We start from the raw sequence: 23,473 nt of genomic DNA on the forward strand, positions 1-23,473 counted from the left end.
ATACAGGGTGTTTATTAAGCGATACAATCTCTAATTATGAATATTCAGCGGACGTTACGTGCCCTCGTGTACTCTGCAGCATTGTGTGCAGCGGCAATTAATAAAATACGTAAAAATGACCAGCAAAAGATTGGATGCAGCAAAACAGTTGTTTGTTTGCATTAACTGTGATTAAACCGCATTGTAATTATGTATGTACGACGACGTAATTCGTGCTACTTAAAAAGTTATATTTCTTAATCTTTCATACATTTAGGGGACACAGTCGCGTATGTAGGTATTAATCCTAAAGATCACTTACAATTTATAATTATCGGGGCATCGTGAGCATTGGTATCGCGTATGATTTTTGATTCGTGACCTCATCCGCACAATAATTCATAGTGGGCTTCAGGACTTCAGAAAACGTTTCTATCCGATGATTTACAAACGAAGTAAATTGTCCCTTCATAATAGGGTGACCATAAAAAACTTGCATACGTCCGGTCACCTCCGGTCCGGTCCGGTACCTATGCAAGTAGTGTTCGCTAAAGCGGCCCGCACTAATTTAAAACCCCTTCAAATCATCAAATCCCGATTTTGCAAGATAGCCGTCAGATTACCGTGGCTGGTGAGGAACGTGAATCTTCACGATGACCTGAAGCTAGATCCAATCAGTAAGCATTTACAGTCGGCATCAGTGCGACATTTCGAAAAAGCGGCGCGACACGAAAACCCCCTTGTCGTGACCGCCGGTAACTACAAGCCTGCGGGCCGAATGGTAAACAGTCGACGTCACCTAAAACACGTCAATACCCGCCTGATTACGCTGGCCAAACCCCCTAGGTTACCAGCTTAGGTAGGAAAAAAAGAAACTTTGTACATGTAAGCTGTAGTGTTGACTTTTCGCCGTTTTAGTTATACAGATAGTTAAATTATTTCATCAATCAGGGAATAGAATAACTATCGGTCATTTAGTGCCAATGGGCTTGTAAATGACCACCACATGCGACCGCTGTCAACAAGAGAATGAATGACTTGACATGTGTTAATATTGACATATTAAGTATATTACTTATCTATGCTCGCCATGACAAACGAAGCTACATTTGATGTTACCCGCTTTTAATGTAGTGCCATTTAGTGCCATTTAGTGGATTATAAGATTATATATTATTAATCGTTATCGAACAGAATGATTTACGATAGCGATTATGAAAATAACTAAATTAATTAAAACTATCAAAATTAACTGATAAAAATATTAATACTATACTAAGTAATAATAAAACTAAATGCTAATATTAATGAATAATAAAAAGCTTACGTGTCACCATCATTTTTTTATAATTACGACAATAAGGATCTCATTAACAATTGTATGTACTTAGTGTAAAAAAGATTCTTTCGATAGCTATATCTAGCTGCGACATCTCGTTAGCGCGATGGATCACGCCCTCTATTAACGACTACATAAACTAATTACCTTAACTCTTTTAGTGCTGAGCTTAATTTCAAATTTTTTTGCAGTAATTGCTAAAGGATTTTTGAAAAAAAGTAACTTAAAAGCTTAAAAAAATACAAAAATCAACCCTAAATTCACGTCAAATTAATTTAATATGGTTATCTATAAATATTATTAACTCTTTTAAAAGGCTATATATGGGCGCGCTAAGAAACTTCCGTACAGGTCAATACCTAATCAGTACCTATAATCAAACTGCGCGATTAGTCGGTATTCCGACGCCCCGTACTTTATACGCATGAATTGAGAGTCCATCTATCGATGGTTCGCGCTCAAAGGGTTAAAAAATACAATTCATTCTCAAAAATATCCAATTTGTAGCCACATTACAACAACTCGGAGAAAATTACTATAATATTAATCAAGGATCAATTTTGATACATATGTATATATTTTTTATTTAGAAATGTAGCTTATGGCCGGTAGCCATCACAGAACACAAGATATTTGACAGATGCCTGAATATCGCTTACGACGTTTTCAAGATAAGATTGCATATATACAAGTTCCGAACAACAATATTCGGACCGTCGGTCTACCGAGCAATATCACCCACTCGGTGGAAAATTTTCCTTCCGACTTCCGTCATGGACAGAAATGATAACACAGCACTAATCAAATAAAAATTTCAAAGTCTACTGACAGTGGGAGAGATAATAGCGATCTTAATAGATATGAGATTTATATGGGATGTCAGTAAATATAGTCTAAAAGGATCTGAACATAGACAAACATTGAAATTGTTCGTTAACACACAAGGTATCGGGGCCTAAACGATAAGATGGCTGGTGTACTTGTATCGAGCGATGCGATTGTGCCGGTGTTCGAATCCCGCAGGCAGGTACTGTTTTTTTCTTACAAAGTCGTGTCTCGGGATGAGTGGTGGCATTCAAATTGTAATGACCACTTAATACCAAGTAAAAATGAAAATACATACACTAGGCTAATGACATCTCCACACCAGATAGGCGCGAATCTCTAATCTCTAAATCACGAATCTAGGGCGTATGTATGTACAAACGCGTCGTCATCATCATTCTCCCGCCCTTCTCCCAATCATCTGGGGTCGACGCAACATGTTTTCTCCTTCCATACTCCTCTATCATATACAATTTCTTCACTCACTCCCTTCTTAGACATATCGTCTTTCACGCAATCCATCCATTTCTTCTTAGATCTACCTCTTCCTCTATAGCCTTCCACATTCATAGTTAAAACTCTTTCACCACAAACGCGTGAGCGTGCCAAATGTCAGATTCAATCAAAAACAAACAAAATATTAGTCCTTTTAATGTCAAAGTACGTATATCTATAAAATGTTTATGCATTATTACTATACATATTTTCTGTTTCAAAATTAGGGGCGACAGCAGACAATATGTAATAAATAACCTAACTACGCGACGTTTAGGAAATTAAAATTGAAATGTTCTGTTGGTATGAAATAGTATTTTGTACAAATGGAGTTTCTGATACATGTTTATGTGTCATGTGTTAATTGAATAATTCGTCAAGGAATATTGTTATTGACGAGATTTTAATGTTTGTAATTATTTTCTTATAAATAAGTATAGCAATTAGATTAGAATAATTATTTATATTAAATAATAAACACGATTAGAACTAGCAATAATTACCCCGGGTAATAAATACTCTGGGTAATTCAAGACGATGCACTAGAATATTCTCATTATCACGTTTAGCTGCTAACAAATAGACTTTCTACTAATTTAACTTCTAAAGTCTTTAGACGATGATCTTTATCATAATTCTCAGATAAATTTTCAAGTAAATAAACCGACTCAGTATTTTTACACTACAATATAATTTCCATTTAATAGTCTCCATTTGTTGCATTAAGAACGGTATTTATAACAGCTGACAGCACACAGATGCTGTCTCTGTCTAATGCATATAGAGGAAGAGAGAGGAGTTTAATTAGTTTAGGTTGCACTCATGTGAGTTGATCCTATTACACATATTATATTTCATTACAATTGGACTGAGAAATAGAGAACAAAAGCCACTTGTTTACGTACAATCTCATAAACAACATAGATTTGCATGTTTAATATTTGAGTACAATCGTAAAATGAAAATGAATTGTATTTTTAAATAAGCTTGTAATGATTGTCCAATAATCTATCTATAAATATAAAAATGTTAAAAAAAAATGCTAAAACTCGAGAACGGCTGGACCGATTTGGCTAATTTTGGTCTTGAATTACTTGTGGAAGTCTAGAGAAGGTTTAAAAAGTAGATAAATATGAAAATGCTCAGAATTAAATAAAAATAACATTTTTGTTTTTCCTTTAATGTGTCCCCCGTCGGACGGATTCCTTTTGTTTGTTTTAAGTTTATTTTATACAAAAGTTTAGGTCTTTTATTTATCGATTGAGGCACTACGAAGTCTGCCGGGTCAGCTATATATTTATAGAATTAAAGAATCGAATGATAAATCGCGCCACATAAACAGGCCTATAACTTGCAGTAAATAAAGCTTGTACTGTTTATAATGACGCGGCTCCCTTCACTACGACAATATCGACAGGCAGTAAAGTTCGCGTGTGGTCAGTAAATAACCGATAGTCGCGTTTATCAGTGCGAAGCAGCCGCATCCTTTAAATTATGACCGTCCCGTAGGGCGCCAAAAATCACAGAAGCCTACGTACGTACCGCAAAGATAATGCCGTAGTTGTGTTTAAACATGAAATATTGTGAACGGTATCGCTCATCCTTCGGCGGTTCTGATTTAAGCGGTATTATTTTTTTATGATTTCAAGCAACGTTATTTACCGGAAAAATGTCCAGCATTTTACTGGTGGTAGGACCTCTTGTGAGTCCGCGCGGGTAGGTACCACCACCCTTCCTATTTCTGCCGTGAAGCAGTAATGCGTTTCGGTTTGAAGGGTGGGGCAGCCGTTGTAATTAACTGTACTGATACCTTAGAACTCATATCTCAAGGTGGGTGGCGGCATTTACGTTGTAGATGGGCTCCAGTAACCACTTAACACCAGGTGGGCTGTGAGCTCGACTAACCATCTAAGAATTAATAAATAAATAAAAACGTATATTTCTAAAAAATATCTACATATATTTATTTTTATATCGTTTACCTCTTTTACTAACTTTTACTCTTTTGTTCTAAATTTTTCCACAATAACTTAAACAAAAATATTTCTCAAAGACAATTGTTAAGACACTGTACGCTTATTGTTCCGACCTAATTGAATCTGCATCTGCAAGTATGGCGGTCGTTCCTTTAATTTGGGCAAGTGTCACAGGAGCGTCAGCAAACAACATTCAATATAAAAAATAAAAATATTTATTTGAATTTATATGTTAATTTTCAAGTATAAGAATTGTGAATTGTCTACTTTAATTGAAGCAAATTTAGTACTTTGAAAGCTATCTTGCTTTTTTATAAATTATAAAAAAAAAAAAATTCTCATCGTAAAGCAATAAAATGCACTCACTACCTATATGAAAAAGAAGTAAATGAAAACGAAAACAGATATACTCTCACACAATTCGCGTGAAAAAGCCTAACCTATTTTCGTGATACAAAGAAAACAACCGGATATTGCCACGTTATTCCTAATTTAAAAAAAAAAGCCTTTCTTGTTTTTTCGCTGACCGTATTCATTCCGGAACCCCGGCACGTTTATCTCGGCCCGTACTTCGAACGGATTATTCTCCGTTTGTCGTAAATTTTACGACTTCAAAAATTAGTCGCCGTGAGCTGACTAGACCATCCGGAGCACGCCTACTGGCAAATTGTTTTCATGTTCTGGTCTGCGGGTTGCGATAATGACCGTAGAGCGTGGTCCTGTTCTGAATTAGCCATGATTTTCAGTTTCCTTTAATATATCACCACCATATATCAAGTTAAAGAAATATATCACCAAATACAGTAATTTTTAGAGAGATAAGAGAGTAAGAGATTTATTGAGATCATCTACTACAAGTTTGTTTCTACTGTATTATGGTTAGTTTTGGTTTTATTCAAATTATATCAGGATCTTAAGATTGTCATCATCATCATCATCATCAACAGTCTATAGCAGTCGACTGATGGATATAGGCCTCCCCAATTCCACGCCACTGGGCACTATCCTCGGCATCTCTCGTCCAGATTTTGTCAGCTGCCTTGCATAGATCGTCACTCCACTGAGCCTGGGGGCGTCTTACACTAAGTTAATATTTTTTTATTGCTTAGATGGGTGGACGAGCTCACAGCCCACCTGGTGTTAAGTGGTTACTGGAGCTCATGAACATCTACAACGTAAATGCGCCACCCACCTTGAGATATAAGTTCTAAGATCTCAGTATATTTACAACGGCTGCCCCACCCTTCAAACCGAAACGCATTACTGCTTCACGGCAGAAATAGGCAGGGTGGTGGCACCTACCCGCGCGGACTCACAAGAGGCCCTACCACCAAAGGAAGGATAGGATATAGGAAGTCATAAATTTTAAAGTGATTTTCATGGCACAAAATAGTGATGATTGGGACAAATCCTCAAAACTAACCAACACTCGATTTTAATGAAAGCAAAGTAAAAAAATAATTAAAAACGTTCACGAAAATTTTCAACGCTGGAGGTTGTTTATGACCAATCTTTTGCGTCGGTTTAATAATGCAGCTGTAAATTAAAGCTTTAATATTACGCGAAGCCAACGCGAACTGTTCGCATAGCTTCACATCGTTATTGGAATCTGGTAAAAGTTATAAGCGAATTGAATTATTATAATGACGAGAAATTAACTACGCAAATTAAGCTGCAACCTAAAATGGAGGTGTTCTTGTTTCAAAGACGACTACATCAGCTCTTTAAAGCGTTTAACTGGTGTCTCAAGTTAAAGAAATGTATCCTGATTTTTTGCTATACCGCTACAAATATTGATTAAAATTTTTAATATTCAGCAGTTTGTCAAACATTATAGTGTCAAATTAAATAAAAATAAATTTAGCTTCTTTCTTCTTCTTCTTCTGAGTCGGTCTCTTCATTACTGAAGGTCGTGTCTAATCTAAAATGTGGATTACTCGATGGACAATGCTTCCCCACGTCTTCCTGTCCTCGGCGGTCTTTATAGCCTCGGTTATTGGCAGGTCGGTGTTTAAATTTAGCTTAAGAACTAAATAAAAAGCGCTTATATAGCAATCGAATTAACAATAAATTTAAATCTTATTTATCCTCATAATACTATTCAGGATATTAGAGTGAAGTTTTAAAATTATTATACATATTATTATCCGCGGACCTTGATGCGTGTGCAAATTTTCAAGTTAAGCGAACGTTTCAAAGTCGATGAAAATGACTTATCAAAGTTTCCGTTACTACTACATACTAAACTAATGAAAGAGGGTTATTAAATATCGGCGAGGAGGATTGGGAAGGAATTGAGGAGGAAGTTGTTATACATATGGATTCTGATAGTATGGTAAAAATGATTTTTGTGCATTAAAAATGGTACAGCACCAGTGGTACGGCGGGAGAGAGTGCCCGGGTACATATCACCCTGCCTATTATTGCTGCAAAGCAATAACGCGTTTCGATTCGAAAGGTGGGAAAGTCCTGATACAAAGTAACTGAGGTTTCGCCTTCTCGTCTACGAGCTCCGGTAACCACTAAACACCAGGTGGGCTATGAACTCGCTCACATGTTTATGCGTAAAAAACGAAACATGGCCATAGGACATGTATTTAATACGCATTTATTAGCTTCAGACGTATGTATGTTTGGAACGGAACATTTGAACATAATTTTGACCCCCTTCAAAACGTCGGATTAACTCGAAATTTGGTATACTTATTAAGGACCGATGACAGTTCAATATTAAATAAAAAATTAAAAAAAAAAAAATTGAAAAAATTGAATTTCAACTAACAAAATTAAAAATAAGTAGTAGTTGAAAAAAACTAACAAAATACGCTTTTATAGAAAATCCAACTAAAAAATAGAATATAAATTTTAATAAATTTGAATTAAAATTAGTGTAAGAAAAAATTATTTTATTGTAAAAAAAGTGTGGGGTGCTTTTCAGGATATTATTTTTTAAACTTATTATTAGAGTAAATAACAGTACACTGTGTAGATAAAACAAAAAATAGGACAAATCAATAAACAAAATCAACAAATAAAATGCATCTACAAACTTAACAGTTTCAACTGTAAATCCACAACACTGGTCGTTACAATGCCTACCATTCAAAAAGTTTGTTAAAGCAACATTTGATCCGCTCGTAACTTATACCATACATGAACCGTTACGTCGCTACGTGATTTATCGCTCGCCACGCCATAGTAACTTATTGCCAACGTTTATGCTGGCGAATATACTGCGAGGTCGTGTATATAAACAGTGTAACATGTCCAACATATGTAAACACAAATCAAGAGTAACTAATAACTTGTAACCAACTCCAATATATATTATACGTTTTAACTTAGTATAGTGACTAATAATGTGTTATAACTAAGAATTACCCATTATTTCTGAGCTAAATGTCTGTACTAATATCACTTTAGAAATTTAAAAAAACACGTGTGGCACTCGGGGACTGCCGCGGTAAAGCTATTGCATAGCATTTTTTATCAACTTACTCAATTACAATTAGACAATAATAATTTAATATTAAAACAATAATAAAATAAGACCACGTTATATTTCTAAACATTAACAAAAGCAAAACATTAACTGTCCCCTTCACGCTGATAAGCTAGACCGCGCGAGAGAGAGATAGGTAGACTTTTCATGATGCGCGTGCACTGCCACGTCACGCCTCGCGCTTATTCATAAACACTATACAAGCGCAACGTGTGATTGTATTAGGTTTTATTTTCGTTATGGAATTTCTTGATTCGGTCGCCGCGCTCAAACTCCACGATAAAAGCTATGCAAAAGCTTAAAAAAATCTTCTCAGCCGTTTGCACTTGGCAGAGTGATCGTGGTCATTATTTCTGATGGTGGTGCGCTTCACAAGACGTAGCCATTCCTGGCGTGCCGCAGCCCTTCTTGTGCACTCGTTGATGGGACCGTTTAGAGCAGCCTTTATTTAATCGGTCCCTCGCACAGAGAGCCCCTGGGTTATCTGTGGTCGTTCGTAACGGTGATCTTGTACCTGCCCTGCACCACAAGGCGCTCAACTGAGTCGTCACCCCGTCGCGACACATGCCCGAAGCCAAAGCAAAAAAGATGCATAAACAGCACTCGAATGACATATAGTGCCGCTGAACAAAGGTCTCATCTTCCTTCAGTAATGTCTTACATAGTTGTAGCATACAAATAACCAGATACTCAATAAATGAGAACTGTGCTAAGCTTTCTATAAGTAGTTAGTATAGTAGTTTTCCAGCGGCTTGGCTCTGCCCCTGGCATTGCTGAAGTCCATGGGCAACGGTAACCACTTACCATCAGGTGGGCTGTATGCTCATCTGCCTACAAGGGCAATAAAAAAGTTAGGATTTCTAATTTAATTATTTATACCTATAATTTATTATACCTATTTTATATTATATAAATATTTCTATTACTGTAACATTAAAGTGACTAATGTATTTGCTTCCCAAAAAAAAATTGTCACAAACGGAAAAACGCAACTTTTATCTTTGCACAAAAAAAAGAAAACGATATATGTACATATATTATGCAAATCAATATTTTCATAAATCATCCTTATCTTCGTAAATATGTTTTATTCTTGTAACTTTTACTTCGTACACATAAAGATAACAGAATAACATTTCAATGTTTCGCATTCTATAATACATAAATGATTAAAGGTTGCTCTTTCACCGATTCCTTTCATAATAGTTCTCTGCAGTTCTTTTTCTTTTGCTCACAATTTCATTTCGTTGAAAACTTAGACCGGGAAAAGGTCAGTACGTATGAATGTTTGCATATTTAAAACCCAGTTCGACCTTATTTTTCTCGTTGTAAAGGTCGCGCCGAGATATTTTTTGGGAATTCGCCTCCTGACAGTCGTTTTACGGTTTTATATTCAATTTAGCATACAAAAGTCCCGGTTACTTCATAGAATGTTCATAGTTTTACATAGTGAGTGATTTGAAATTAATTTAGTTACTGCTTCTTAATCTCATAATGATTACCCGGAGCTCAATAAGAAATTGGAATAAAATACAATATTTTAAAACCGAGTTCTACCTATTGTATTAATATTTAACTATAATTTATGACATCACTAAACAAATATACATTTTTTGTTGCAGGTAAGCGAAGTTATTCAAATATTACTGAACTAAGAGGAATCACCAATCACCACCACAAATTTGAAACACGTAATGAAAAACATATTACCGAAAAAAAATACTCGAGCGTGTTGAATCAAACTTCATTTTATAATATTCCAATAACCGATTTTATATAAGTACATAATCACAAAAATTAAACAGAACTAACAAACAATAATACAATAAAAATAATCATTCTTCTGCAACTGGGGGTTCTGTTTCTAGGACATCTTCAGCTTCTTGTGGGTTATCTTCTGCGACTACGATATTAGTTTCATCAATTAACTGGACATCTATTGGCTGCTCATCTCCTGCCTCTGTAACAGCAGGAGTGACTGTTCCGGCAGTACTATGTTTGCTCGGAACTTCCTCTTGAATGGCCTCAACTTTATTTTCAATGGGCGCCTCAGTTCGAAGCTTAGGAGCCTTGGAAGTAACTTCTTTTTCCTTTTTTTCGGGTTTTTCCTTTTTTTGCTTCCTTTCCAATGGTAAATACAGCTTATAATCTTGTGGTAATTCTTCTTCGGTATAAAGCCTTTCACTAAAGTATATTCTTCTCAATCTTGCATTAGCATGAATTTGGACTCGCAATGTCTCTAGGAATTGAGTTCCGTAAGCTCTCCTTGTAAAATCAGATAAATTAAATTGAATCTGATTCCAACCTCCGGATAGGCCAATCGGCATGGTGGTACAGAAAGGTTTTATTTTAGTTGTCGACTGAAAATTTGAGATTCGGAACCTTCTTCTCATATTTTTGTCATCTAAAATCGTAATCTCAAATGAAAAGTACCTTTTTAAATTCTTGATTATCATGACTAAAAATGGTAATTTAATACCTAAGACTTGATCATTCCTTGGACATCTTATGAAAGTAGTCGCTACATTTGTACTCACGATCTCCAAGACTACTGAATTCACTTCGTTATCAGTCAGCCTTTTTATATGGCCATTTTTCACTTCCATATCCCATAAAGCCAGAGGGTTCGATCCGCAACTGTAGAATATTGACAGCAATCCATTTTGGTAAGTGTTTTTGAACATTTTTCGTAACTGTGGGGCTAATAGTTTTGAAATATCAAATCCTTATGACGTTGTCAATTGTTATAATAGTAAGACCATAAACATTTATTGTAAAAAGGTAAGTTTTCTTGTTATTCTAACCAAAGTATTAAAGTGCAAGTGAATTTACTTATTACCCTTTCAGGTCCTTACTACTAAATCGTTCATCATGATTTTTGCATGCACACCTTTCATTGAAAATAATACTATTCCTGATGTAGATAAATAGGTTATTTTCTCTACATGAACAAGAACGAAGCTGCGTCTAAGTTATAGTGCATACTCGTATATTCAACGAAATCAATATTCTTATATATAGTAATAGTAGTCTTATCACTGTCCTAAATCGAATATTCATGTGATTGAAATTTTGTTATACCGTTTCTAGCTAATGCAAAAATACTATAAAAAAATTACGTACAAGTATAATATTATTTTATTTCGAAAACCTATTAATAAATATTATTCACTAATCCAACACTCATATAATAATTAAACTACCTATTGAACAACATCTGGTGGAGCAGTACTATCTGTGGCTGCATCGGCAACCTGTGTTTCCTCAGTTACTTGAGTTTCCTCAGCTACTTGTATTTCCTCAGTTACTTGTGTTTCCTCAGCTACTTGTATTTCCTCGGTTACTTGCGTTTCCTCAGTAGCCTGTATTTTCTCTGTTACCTCAACACGTTCCTGATTCGATTCTTCTGACTTTTTTGGCATGATTTCCGTAATTTCCACATTATCACTTGATTTTTCATTATTTATATTTTCTTTCCCTGTTATACTGGCTTCGTCCTTATCAAATACATCTGTTCCACTTTTAACTACCGTTTGCGACTCAGTTCGTTCTGAAGAGTGTTTTGAAACAGATACATTTTCTTCAGGAACCTCCTGAATCTTTTCTTGTGATATTCTCACCTCATGCGACGTAGATTTCCTGAGAGAACGTAATGAAGCCTTAGAACCTTGTTTGGTTATGTCAACTTTGCTACCCTTCTTCTCTTCAATTGGTGTTTCTACAGCAATTTGCAAGGATGTAGATGGTTTAACGTTTTCCTTAACATGCTCTACTGATCCTTTCTTTGCTTTAGCTGATTTTGCTAAAGGAAAATACAACTTATATTCTGGTGGTAATTGATCCTCTGGTACGAGTCGTTCAGTAAAGTATATCCTCCTGAGCCGAATATTCGCATTAATTTTGAGTTTTTGCACTTCCACAAATTGCTTGTTGTAAGCTCGTCTGGTGAATTCTGCTAAATTAAATTGTATTTGATTCCAGCCTTCTGATAGTCCTATTGGCATAACGGTGCACAGTGGTAAAATCTGCGTAGTACTTTGGAAGTTTGAAACACGAAATCGTCTTCGTGTTCCAGTCTCATCAAGGATGGTAACTTCAAAACTAAAGTACTTTTTCAAGTTCTTGACTATCATGACTAGAAAAGGCATAGTTATTCCTAAAACAGTTTTTCCTTTAGGGCAGGTCATATACGTTGTACTTACATTAGTTCCGAGTATTTCTAATACCATAGACTTTATGTCTTGATCTAAAAACCGTGTAATATAACCGTCTTGAGTATGTGTGTCCCATATTTCCAAAGGCTTAGAACCGACGCTAAAAAATATGGTCAGCATCCCTCGTTGGTATGCATTACGATACATGGTCAGAATATATTCCTAGTAAAGGTCTCGAATTGAATTTTGCAAACAAGAAATCTGTTATTATTTATTACTGATAAAATAACAATATCAACGTGGATCGATGATTACATTCGATATTGTGTGACAAATTTTTGACAAACCGGGACAATTCCGCGGCTTTTTTTAATAATATCAGATTTGATTAAAGAGATTTATATCACTATTATATTTAGTTTGAAAATTTATGTGGTAACTAATATACTCGTAGATAAATATATAACAGCTGACAAGTAAGAAGTTGCATATATTCGTTTAATGCCTGGCAAAAATTTCAGTCACTCAAATCTGTTAGTCCTTTTGTCCTTGTAAAAAATTATTTTTAATTGAAACTTCATGAATATTCTAACTTTCAACTTATGAAGGCATTGTCATTAAGGGCGAACGACCGAACTTGAATCGGAAAGCACTTTAGGTGTGGCGCCGGCGGAAATTAGAGTTTTTGGTACACCACCCTTTCAAAGAGTCTTTTTTTCTTTCATATTCACCCTCTTAAATGGTACTTGGTAAATGTAAATGCAAACAGTGCTTGAGTTTAACGAGCACGACGCTATGTAAGACTTGATGTAGGTATTTGAAAAATGTTGTATGTACGATGCCTGAAAGAAATTATAGAACATGACATATTTTACGGTAGGCAGCGGCTGAGCTCTGTCGTTACCATTGCTGACGTCCATAAGCGATGGTAACCGCTCACAATCAGGTGGGCCGTATGATTGTCTGCCAACAAGGGCAATTAAAAAAAAACCTGAGCAAAAGCCATTCACGATGAAAAAAGAAACTTGTTGGCACGTTAGTATTTGTATATCAACGTACCAAGTTATTAGTCAAGTCAATACTTGACTAAAATTAACCTATATTTAGTGTACAGGATTATGATTTAAGCAAGACCACACTACACAAAAACCAAAAATATTAATTGGCAAACGCTTGTAAAATTTCGCATAGCTTTTCAAATTTTTAACCGTATTACGCTCACTGAACACAAATAGGTAACAGAATGATGAAACGAAAAGGAAAAATATTAAAATAAATATTCTAAAATACGTAATAAAATATGCTAAAATAAAAAAAAAACCGAACCATTCCGTCTATACATGGAATTTACCCACTTTGTCATCGAAGTAAATTGAGTTAGGCAAATATATAAACGAAATAAATGACTCTGTGTCAGACATAAACACAAAAGTTCCTCGAATACGTAGAAATAAAACTTTTAAAAAGAAAATTTCGCTTTCTTTGTGATTTATCTACCCATTTATCATCCTCGACACTAAGAAAATATGTCACGCAAACCCACAAGTAAGGTTCACACATGTAACGTTACGAATATAGCATTTTTGTCGTCTCTAAATCACGTGACTTTTCCACTATGCCGGGCGCCCTTAGAGACAGCCGTGCACTAGCAAAAAACGCGACTGGCCCGGAACAAAAAGGAAAATGAAAAAGTGCCTTTCGACTGTCACGATAAGAAGTGCACGGTCTTGTTTTGCGGGTTGTTATAGCGCCCGCCGCAACGATGCTACAAGAACTTATCCGCATTATTTTTTTGTTCGGATAAGAATTCGGCGTCACGTTGTGTGTTTTTTTTATGTCGCTAGGGTGGAACATCAGATGGCACAGAGTTAAGATATCGATAGATTTTTCGAAATTAATGGAGCCGAAAACGTGTATCCGATAACGCTAACGGCCGCCGGGGTGAAATAAATGAATTAGGTTTGTTTGCTGGAACCAAAATGTTTTCTTAGACGCTAACCAATAATTTAGTTTATTCATTAATTTCTTTTGTTTGACTATTTTCTTTGTGAACTAAACGTGTATTATGTCTTAATATAACGTAAATAAACTCAAACTCACGTGCTTGGCTATTTGGTTGCACGTTCTTAATCTATACTAATATACCTACCTAGTCAGGTCATAAATTCTGTCACATGTTTAATGTAAAATAATTGAAACAAGTTTATTCATTATATAACCATTATATGTAACCATATATGTAACCATTCATATACCAAAATGAACTTAACAAAACATAGATTCTTATGACACTAAAGTTTATTCAAAATGAGCTCCGTGATTTTCAATACAGGCCTTCAATCTGCGCGGCCAGTCGTCTATCGCAGCACGAACGAGGTCCATGTCAATATCGGCGGCTGCCTTAATCAAGGATGTCTTGAGTGACTCCAAATTGGGGTGAGGCTTTGAGCACGCCTTTTCCTCCAAGTGTTGCCATATCTTGTAATCTAACGGATTCAAATCTGGACTGGAGGAGGGCCAGTCTTCGTGCCGGGTGAAGTCGATTTCACGCGCCGCCAGCCAGTCTTGTGTGCTCTTCGCTCTATGAGCTGGCGCCGAATCTTGTTGGAATACCCAGTGCCTGTTATTGAACATGGTATGAGAAACAGGTTCCACAAGGTTCGTCAGGACTGTATTTTGATACACAGCTGCATTCGTTTTTACACCGTTCTCAGAAAAATGTACCTCCGTTAAGCCCCAATGAGAAACTCCCAACCATACCATGAGCGAGGATGGAAAATGACCTCGTTGGACACGCGGAATACGGTTGCTCGCTTCTTCACTACTGTGTGCGTACATCTTATCATTTTGTTTGTTGTAGCTCTCTTCTACGGTAAAAAATTTTTCATCCGAAAAAAGAATTTCCCGATATTTTTTTCCCGCGTACCGCTTCAACAAAGCGCGGCATCTCTTCAGTCTCAGGTCCATTAGACGAGCATTCAAAGGATGTCCTGTTTTTCTTCGATATGCCCGAAGCCCTAAGTCTTCATTTAACCCCCTTTTCACCGTGGTTCTACTTCACCCCATCTGAAGGGCCAACAGTTTCTGCTTACGTTTGGGATTTCTTTGAATTCGCGCCTTCACAGCTTTTATCACTGCTGGAGTCCTAACAGACCGAGGGCGACCACTTCTTGACCTGTCATCTACACTAGAGTCTTCATTGTATCGTTTGATTGTACGATAAACGAATTTTTTGGTTATATTCAAATTTTTCAGTATGTTAAAAATTTGAATTGGCGCGTAACCGCAACGATGCAACGCAATAACTGCAACACATTCTTCTTTAAGCGTCCACTCCATATTTAAAAATGAGTAATATTCTAAAAGTATACATTTTTATTTTCATGAACAATTCGAAATTCGAATTCAATAAACTTTTTTGTGGCCAGCATTCTAAAAGAAAAGTTTTTACTGTGTGACAATACTTATGACCTGACTATTTATAAATCTACAGTGGTTTTTACGGATGTTCCGTTATAACTACTGGACCGTGCATCCGATTGAAATTTGGTACCCATGTAGAAAATACATGTACTTAATGGATAGGCTAATATTTATATGAGTGTTGGATTCCCTACACCAGTTGCGGGGGCATTAATGATGAGAATCTTTGTGGGGGTGAGAAATAATAATGTTAATTTTAAATGCCCAGCGAAGCGGACGGGTACAGCTAGAACTTAATATATTTGGGACTGGAGAGACCACGTACCGGTAAGCGCAGCGTTGGGCGTCCCCCTGCCCGGTGGACCGATGACTTGCGGCGATATGCTGGGAAAGATTGGATACGGAAGCCGGAGGATCATTCATTGTGGCGGACTATGGGAGAGTCCTACATCCAGCAGTGGAGAAATACAGGCATTTATTATTGCTTAGATGGGTGGACAAGCTCACAGCCCACCTGGTATTCAGTAGTTACTGGAGCCCATAGACATCTACAACGTAAATGCGCCACCCACCTTGAGATATAAGCTCTAAAGTCTCAAGTAAAGTTACAGCGGCTGCCCCGCCCTTCAAACCGAAACACATTACTGCTTCACGGCAGAAATAGGCAGGGCGGTACCTACCCGCGCGGACTCGCAAAAGGTCCTACCACCAATAATTACCTACGCAAATTATAATTTTGCGGGTTTTAATTTTTATTACACGACGTTATTCCTTCACCGTAGATGGCTGATGATCATGATCGTTCTTATAACCTTCTCGATAACCTTCATATACTAATTCAAATGAATCAATTACGTTTTACTAAAAAGATTAATAAACTACAAAGAGCATCGTTCAGCGTGCGTATTTACAAAGCTCATTGCTCGGCGCAACGAAGCGTGGTCTGCATAATGTATCGAACGAACAACGCCCGATTCAGGCGAAGCTTTGTCTGCGTTATTTACAACCGGCCCGTGTATTCACACGGAAATTGGATTTGTAAAATAAGACACTGTATAAATAATCTTTATCTAAAACATATCTCGACGGGGTCGTATGGCTTGCTGGAGTTCACGATTTCGCGTACACCGTGAGTCCCAAGGATCGTTTGTCAGTACGCCGATCCGACTGTAACGGGCTCGTAAGGCTGGTATATGTTTCAGCTTACCTCGCTTGAAGCGCGAATATTAACGTCTTAATACCAATTGATAAGTACATAAAACATTGAGCCGCTATCAGGAACACTAATGAATAATAAAATAGTGGTTTTATTTTTGGCACTTATTCGCGTTGTTGATGAGACTTTGGTGGTATAATTATTTAAATCGCAGCGATGATAAAGATAATTCGATATATGTTCCAGCTTACCTTGCTTGAAGCGCGAATATTAATGTCTTAATACCAATTGATAAGTACATAAAACATTGAGCCGCTTTCAGGAACACTAATGAATAATAAAATAGTGGTTTTATTTTTGGCACTTCACCGGGTTATTGATGAGACTTTGTTGATATAAATATTTAAATCACAGCGATGATAAAGGTAATTCGATATAATATATGTTTCAGCTTACCTTGCTTGAAGCGCGAATATTAACGTCTTAATACCAATTGATAAGTACATAAAACATTGAGCCGCTATAAGGAACACTAATGAATAATAAAATAGTGGTTTTATTTTTGGCACTTATTCGCGTTGTTGATGAGACTTTGGTGATATAAATATTTAAATCGCAGCGATGATAAAGATAATTCGATATATGTTTCAGCTTACCTTGCTTTAAGCGCGAATATTAACGTCTTAATACCAATTGATAAGTACATAAAACATTAGCCGCTATCAGGAACACTAATGAATAATAAAATAGTGGTTTTATTTTTGGCACTTATTCGCGTTGTTGATGAGACTTTGGTGAAATAAATATTTAAATCACAGCGATGATAAAGATAATTCGATATATATTTCAGCTTACCTTACTTGAAGCGCGAATATTAACGTCTTAATACCAATTGATAAGTACATAAAACATTGAGCCGCTATCAGGAACGCTAATGAATAATGAAATAGTGGTTTTATTTTTGGCACTTCTTCGCGTTGTTGATGAGACTTCGGTGATATAAATATTTAAATCACAGCGATGATAAAGATAATTCGATAAACCTAGGAATTCTGTATCCAATATTTTCTCTCAGACAGCAACGTTTGGGCCACTCTCAAAATAATCGCTGTAGCTTCCCGGGTAAAGACAATGTATTGAAATTAATATCCGGGAACGAGGTCCACCGAACAATTTGTCCACCCGGAATGCGGATAATTAAACGGACCAGCCGTCTCTTAGCTAACATGTCTCTGAAAATTTATAGTTGCGCTTTGCTTTCATACTGTCTCTTTTGCTACGTATTATCTACAGGAAGATATTTGGAAAATATAACCGGAAATAATTGCTGTTGGATCTTTATATTATTTTATCGCTTAAATAGGTGAATGAGTTCAAGAGGGCACTAGAGCCCATGGACATCACAACGTGAACTCTTAAGGTCACCAACTTGAGACTTGAATTCGAAGTATCAATTAAATACATACATAGATTGTAAAACGGCTGTCGGACCCTTCAACCTTCGCAATTACTATTGAATAATACTTCGCAGCAAAGATTACGTACCCATGGGACCCATGTAACTTATCTACTACCAGTAGAACAAAAATTATTGCTCAGACTTTTGATACTAAGAGTACGCGATTGATGAGACTTTCAAAGAAAAGTAAAATGATCGTCTTCGTCCTACGAAAACCGATATTGTTCACCGTAATTAAGTCAATAGTAGAAATAACCCATCGATTTTCTTTGCCAATTAACTAAACTTTTATTGAATACTATTGTAAACGATCTGTATGCAGCGTCTCCTCAAGTACTTCGGACACGTGGCCCGACGAAATCCTGACAACTTGGAAAAACTAATAATTGTAAGTCACGGGGAAGGAAAGAGAAGTCGAGGAAGATTGCCAACCAGGTGAACGGACATTGTGAAGGAGGCCACAAACACCAGCGTCCTGGGCGCCATTAAGCAGGCCGAATGCAGGCAGCATCGGAGGAAGCTGGTGCAAAAACTAGACCAAGGTGGTCACGACCCTCATGAGGAAGCGATGAAAAAGAAGATTGTAAACAATTTCTTTGATATTTATGTATTAATTTATTATTATTATTAGTCATTATCAAATTAATTTCCCCTTAGTTATTATAAATAGAATGGAGATTTCATAAAGCCGATTACAATGTTAAGCTCACTCGAATTCGTACAAGTACTTTAATTTGAAAATAATTCTTCCACTTCCCAAGAACTGGTTTTTCAAAACAAAATTTAAGTTAAGTTATATGTAAAAAAGGACAGGGTGCTCGAAAATTAGAAGTTTGTCAAAACTCTATAGAGAGGAGCGTGACGGGGAAAAGATTATCAGACAAAATAAGAACATCAACAATTAAAAAACAATCTCAAACAGAGGATGTTTCGGTTACAATAAGGAAACTTAAATGGAAGTGGACGGGGCATACTATAAAAGGACAGGAGAAATGGTGTAAAACTATAATGTACTGGTATCCGAAAGACAGAAAAAGAAACCGAGGTAGACAATTTAGTAGATGTGTGGACGACAATGAGGCAGTTGCGGGAAGTACATGGACCAGAACAGCTGAAAATAGAAGCTTGTGGAGGCAGTTGGAGGAGGCCTATGTCTATAATAGACAAACAGACAAAAACTAATAATAATTTAGGTAAAATCAAGAAATCTTCCATAAAAATTAAAGTAATATTAATACCACTACTTAAAACAAAAAACAAAAAATTAATAAAATGAAATGTCTGAATGGCTTTATAAAAATAAAAATATGTAAAAAAACACATATTTGAAAACGATTCGGGCCTTTCATTTTTATTGTACTATGCGCAAATATATTGTTAGGGTGCCACTAATATAATATCCGTATATAATCCGTCCGGTCCTTATATAATACAAAACAACAAATCTAAGTCCAAGCAACTAGGAATATAAAGGGAAAACGGAAGCAATAGCCAAAGTTCGGAGTTTAATTGTCGTCCGATAGTTGTCTTTCAGTAATCGCTTTTACACACACTCGGCACTCACACCTTCACGCGACAATGACGTAATTGCGTTTTCGGTGTTATAGGTTCACAACGGATAAAGATACGGATAAAAGTTCCTGATATATTATACAACTATTCCATACCCGATCCTGTGGACCCAATGGTAAACAGTCGATGTCGCCCTAAACACGTCATTACCATCCATTAACGGTGCTTTTAGGTACCTCAAGGGCTCGACGAGTAAATTAGCCCATAGACACAGCCCGCTGAGTTTCTCACCGGAGCTGCTCAATGGGTCGCATTTCCGATCCGGTGGTAGATTCTGCGAAGCAATGCTCTTGCTAGGGCCAGTGTTAGCAACACCCGGCTAGAGCCCCATGAGCCCCGTGAACTCACCTTCACATCAAGGAAAAGCTGAAATTGCCTCTGAAGGCTATCAGCATAGGTAGGGAGAAAAAAAAACAACTATTCATTTATATATTAAAGGAATACTACTCAAATAGTTTATTTTGTTACTTACCTTAATAAATTCGCTCGTGAAGAAGAAAACAACACTAATTTTCAGACGAACTTATTTACTTTAATATAATCACCAACTCATTATTTGAAATGAACATGAAATAGACATACAAATATGAATGGGTCGGACACGGAAATCAGATCTAAAATAATTTAGAAGTTAGCGGCGTGGCTATATACATACACAAAGGGATGAACCCTTTGGAGATACCCGTTCTCTATAGTCCATAGGAAACGATATCGACCGAACTGTAAAGTTTATGGGTGTACACAGATGGTTCCACCACTATAAAACAAGGTCGTAACATAACGAAAGTTGCGTAATAAAATTATATGTGCCTACGGGATCATATAAAAATTAAGGTACAACCAAATAAAACGTCTGGACTACTCCGGACATTTAAGCTCTATCAGTTTAAACAGTCCATTTACTTCTGCCGTAATGCGTTCCATGCGCATTTTGGAAAATTGAGTATACCTTGCGGTTGAGTTGCGTTCTGACCGGGTTCTGACCCCGGACGGTGATCGGACGTCGGGTTTAACAGTGCAGGGGGGTCGTTTAGTTCGATAGGGCCCTAAAATTCCTTGGGCCCGCAGTCTGCTCCCAACACCTGCAGATTGTCAAGTCCCACATACCCCGCGCGCCCCCTAGGCCTCGGGGACCTCGCAGGATTTTCGGCCCCCGGCCCGAAAAAAAAAGCGACTTCTGTTGATGAACTTGGGTCAAACTTATACTAAAGACAAAAAAATATCCGTCGTTCTAACCCAATTAATATTTCAATCCCCCCCTTTTTCAGCATGATCTCTATAAAGCTCATTATCTACTTAGGATTCTCTGCTCACTATCCAAGAAGTAATTAAATAGAGCATAGTTATATTCCAATCTCCCACTCTCTGTCACTAATGTTTGGAATCGGTAAAACCACACTGAATTCAATTAAAATTACTTTTACGGTTTAATCTAGCGTTTTTTGTTGTCATCAAATCAAATTATTTCCGTGATTTCGTTTCGCGAGGATATCGCTATTGTGAAGACGAAAACTCAAGTCATCACAGTTTTAGTTCGTTCTGTGTGAAATGAAACTAAAAAATTTAGAAGTCGTTTTTATAGAAAAATAGATCGTATTTAGCACAAAATTCTAAGACGACGAATAACATCTTAGTCGATCTTTTGTGGCCACGAAAACTGTAAACTATTACAAACTAGTGGACCCGGCGAACTTTGTTCCGCCACACAGTTTATTTTAAACACATCAACCGGTCAACTTCAAAATTCTACTACAATTAACCATAGACTACATTACGTTTAGCTGTCAGTTTCGTTTTGTTATTCCATATCAGTTGCGTTTTGTTATACCACGTTTTATGTCACGTCCTACGGGAATGTGATAAAAAGTATCCTTCTCCAGGTTCTAAGCTACCTCCTCACCAATTTTCAGCCAAATCAGTTCAGCCGCAGCAGTTCAGTTCTTGAGTTATAAATAGTTTAACTAACACGACTTTCTTTTATATATATAGATGTCTGAAATAATATAACTACAGTAAGAGACGCGTGATTAAACCGTAAAAGTCGTTTTACATCTACTAGGCGCGAAAACCAAAAAAAAAAATACCACATTGAATTCAACAAAAATATTTTATTTGAACTTGTGCTTTAAACACGGTCTTTAAAATTGGAAATACTTTAGCGTAGACTGAGTTTTTTTGGTCGTCAGTCAACAATGGATCTAGTCCTTAAAATAGTATATAATGACACTAAATAGTAAAGTTACTAACACATGATTCATCAACAAATCTATTTAAAAGCGTTGTCCCGTAAAAACCTAATGACATGTAAAAGTCCATCGGGAATGTCCCGAATAATTGTTAGTAAATTTAATGGACCATAATATGCGAGGGGCGTGTGAATTTGATAGGACTTAGGATAGATTTCAATGCCGTCGAATCAATCATTTGTATAATTGAGTCTAGTCTAACTCGAGACCTAACTTTAGTGAGCAACGTAAAGAAGTAGACTTGAAATTATCGATAGGCACACTAATTGAAAGATGATTTGGCATTAAAAAATTACTGGATTGCAACAAAAATTACTCCCATCTTCGGATACCACTTCGAAGTCAAACTCGTTGAAGTGGCGTCGAACGCGTGATTCTAAGAAAATGCTTAGAAAAGAATATCATAGACATCAAAATGCAAACTCGTTACCCATCTTAGAACTATCTCAATTGTACTGTAAAATGGCCAAAACATCACCAAGCGGATCTCAAAATCTATCTTTCAGCCCACAGACGACTGCTGGACATAGACCTCCGCGAAGCCTCACTACCACGACCGATGCTACCCTGCCTACATCCAGCGATCATTGGTCCACCTTGTGAAGGGCTTACATACGTGAAGCAAAAACTTTGTACCCCTTTTTAAGAAAATGCGCGGACGGAGGAGTATGAAATATCCCAAACTTATACAGAATATAGAGAAGGCCTGCAGAATGATATTTTCAGTTATAAATACATTAAATCAATAAAAAAACATTACACGCACTACCATGTATTTGACACACATGTATAATAATATTTAATCTTTGTTTATTATCAAACTTTTGTTATTGCTTGAGGTATGTGGTCAAATTGAGAATAGCTTAATATTTTCAATAATTAATATTATTTGTCTATAGTGTAGTCTTGGCGAAATCTGTGAAGTTTAATAGTCTTTGATAATAGAACCCTAATAATGTTGAAACTTATAATTTCAATTAATTATAGTCGAATTTCGACTACTGCGGGACTGTTATGTCTTATTACAAACAAACTATTCTAACTAAAGTGACCGGTAAAGGAAACAATGTAAAATAGACTTCAGCTACTGCTTAGAAAACGAGAAACTATAAATATCTGGGGCCCTCGCCGCCCATTTGCTTCGAACGTTTAAAAATGCAGTATCAGACCAGAAGGCTTTCAATAAACCTTAAGTGTGAATATAAACTAGTATAATAGCACCCCGCGGGGTGTTTACTGCCACCACTTACGAGCAGTAATGGACCGTGTGCACTTTATTGTCGAAAATTGCATTTGCTAGATGAAAATTCCAAGGTCTATTTTTGTCTTAATGGCTCGTTTGTGATG

At 36.5% G+C, this 23,473-nt stretch overlaps 3 protein-coding genes across 6 annotated transcripts in view; 1 reads left to right on the forward strand and 2 right to left on the reverse strand.

Annotated features, from left to right (window-relative positions):
• Positions 1 to 23,473, forward strand: part of Sema1a (semaphorin 1a) — a 461,552-nt gene that overhangs the window by 274,332 nt on the left and 163,747 nt on the right. The gene's annotated exons all lie outside the window — the stretch shown is intronic.
• LOC114252876 (cilia- and flagella-associated protein 20) lies at positions 9,747 to 11,126 on the reverse strand. Its single transcript, XM_089735300.1, has one exon. It carries the CDS (start codon positions 10,798 to 10,800, stop codon positions 9,952 to 9,954), a length of 849 nt encoding a protein of 282 aa, XP_089591426.1. The 5' UTR covers positions 10,801 to 11,126; the 3' UTR covers positions 9,747 to 9,951.
• Positions 11,249 to 14,408, reverse strand: LOC114252912 (uncharacterized). Its single transcript, XM_028187602.2, has one exon. It carries the CDS (start codon positions 12,475 to 12,477, stop codon positions 11,320 to 11,322), a length of 1,158 nt encoding a protein of 385 aa, XP_028043403.2. The 5' UTR covers positions 12,478 to 14,408; the 3' UTR covers positions 11,249 to 11,319.

Source organism: Bombyx mandarina, chromosome 19, assembly GCF_030267445.1.
Source record: "Bombyx mandarina strain Sakado chromosome 19, ASM3026744v2".
NCBI classification, from domain to species: domain Eukaryota; kingdom Metazoa; phylum Arthropoda; class Insecta; order Lepidoptera; family Bombycidae; genus Bombyx; species Bombyx mandarina.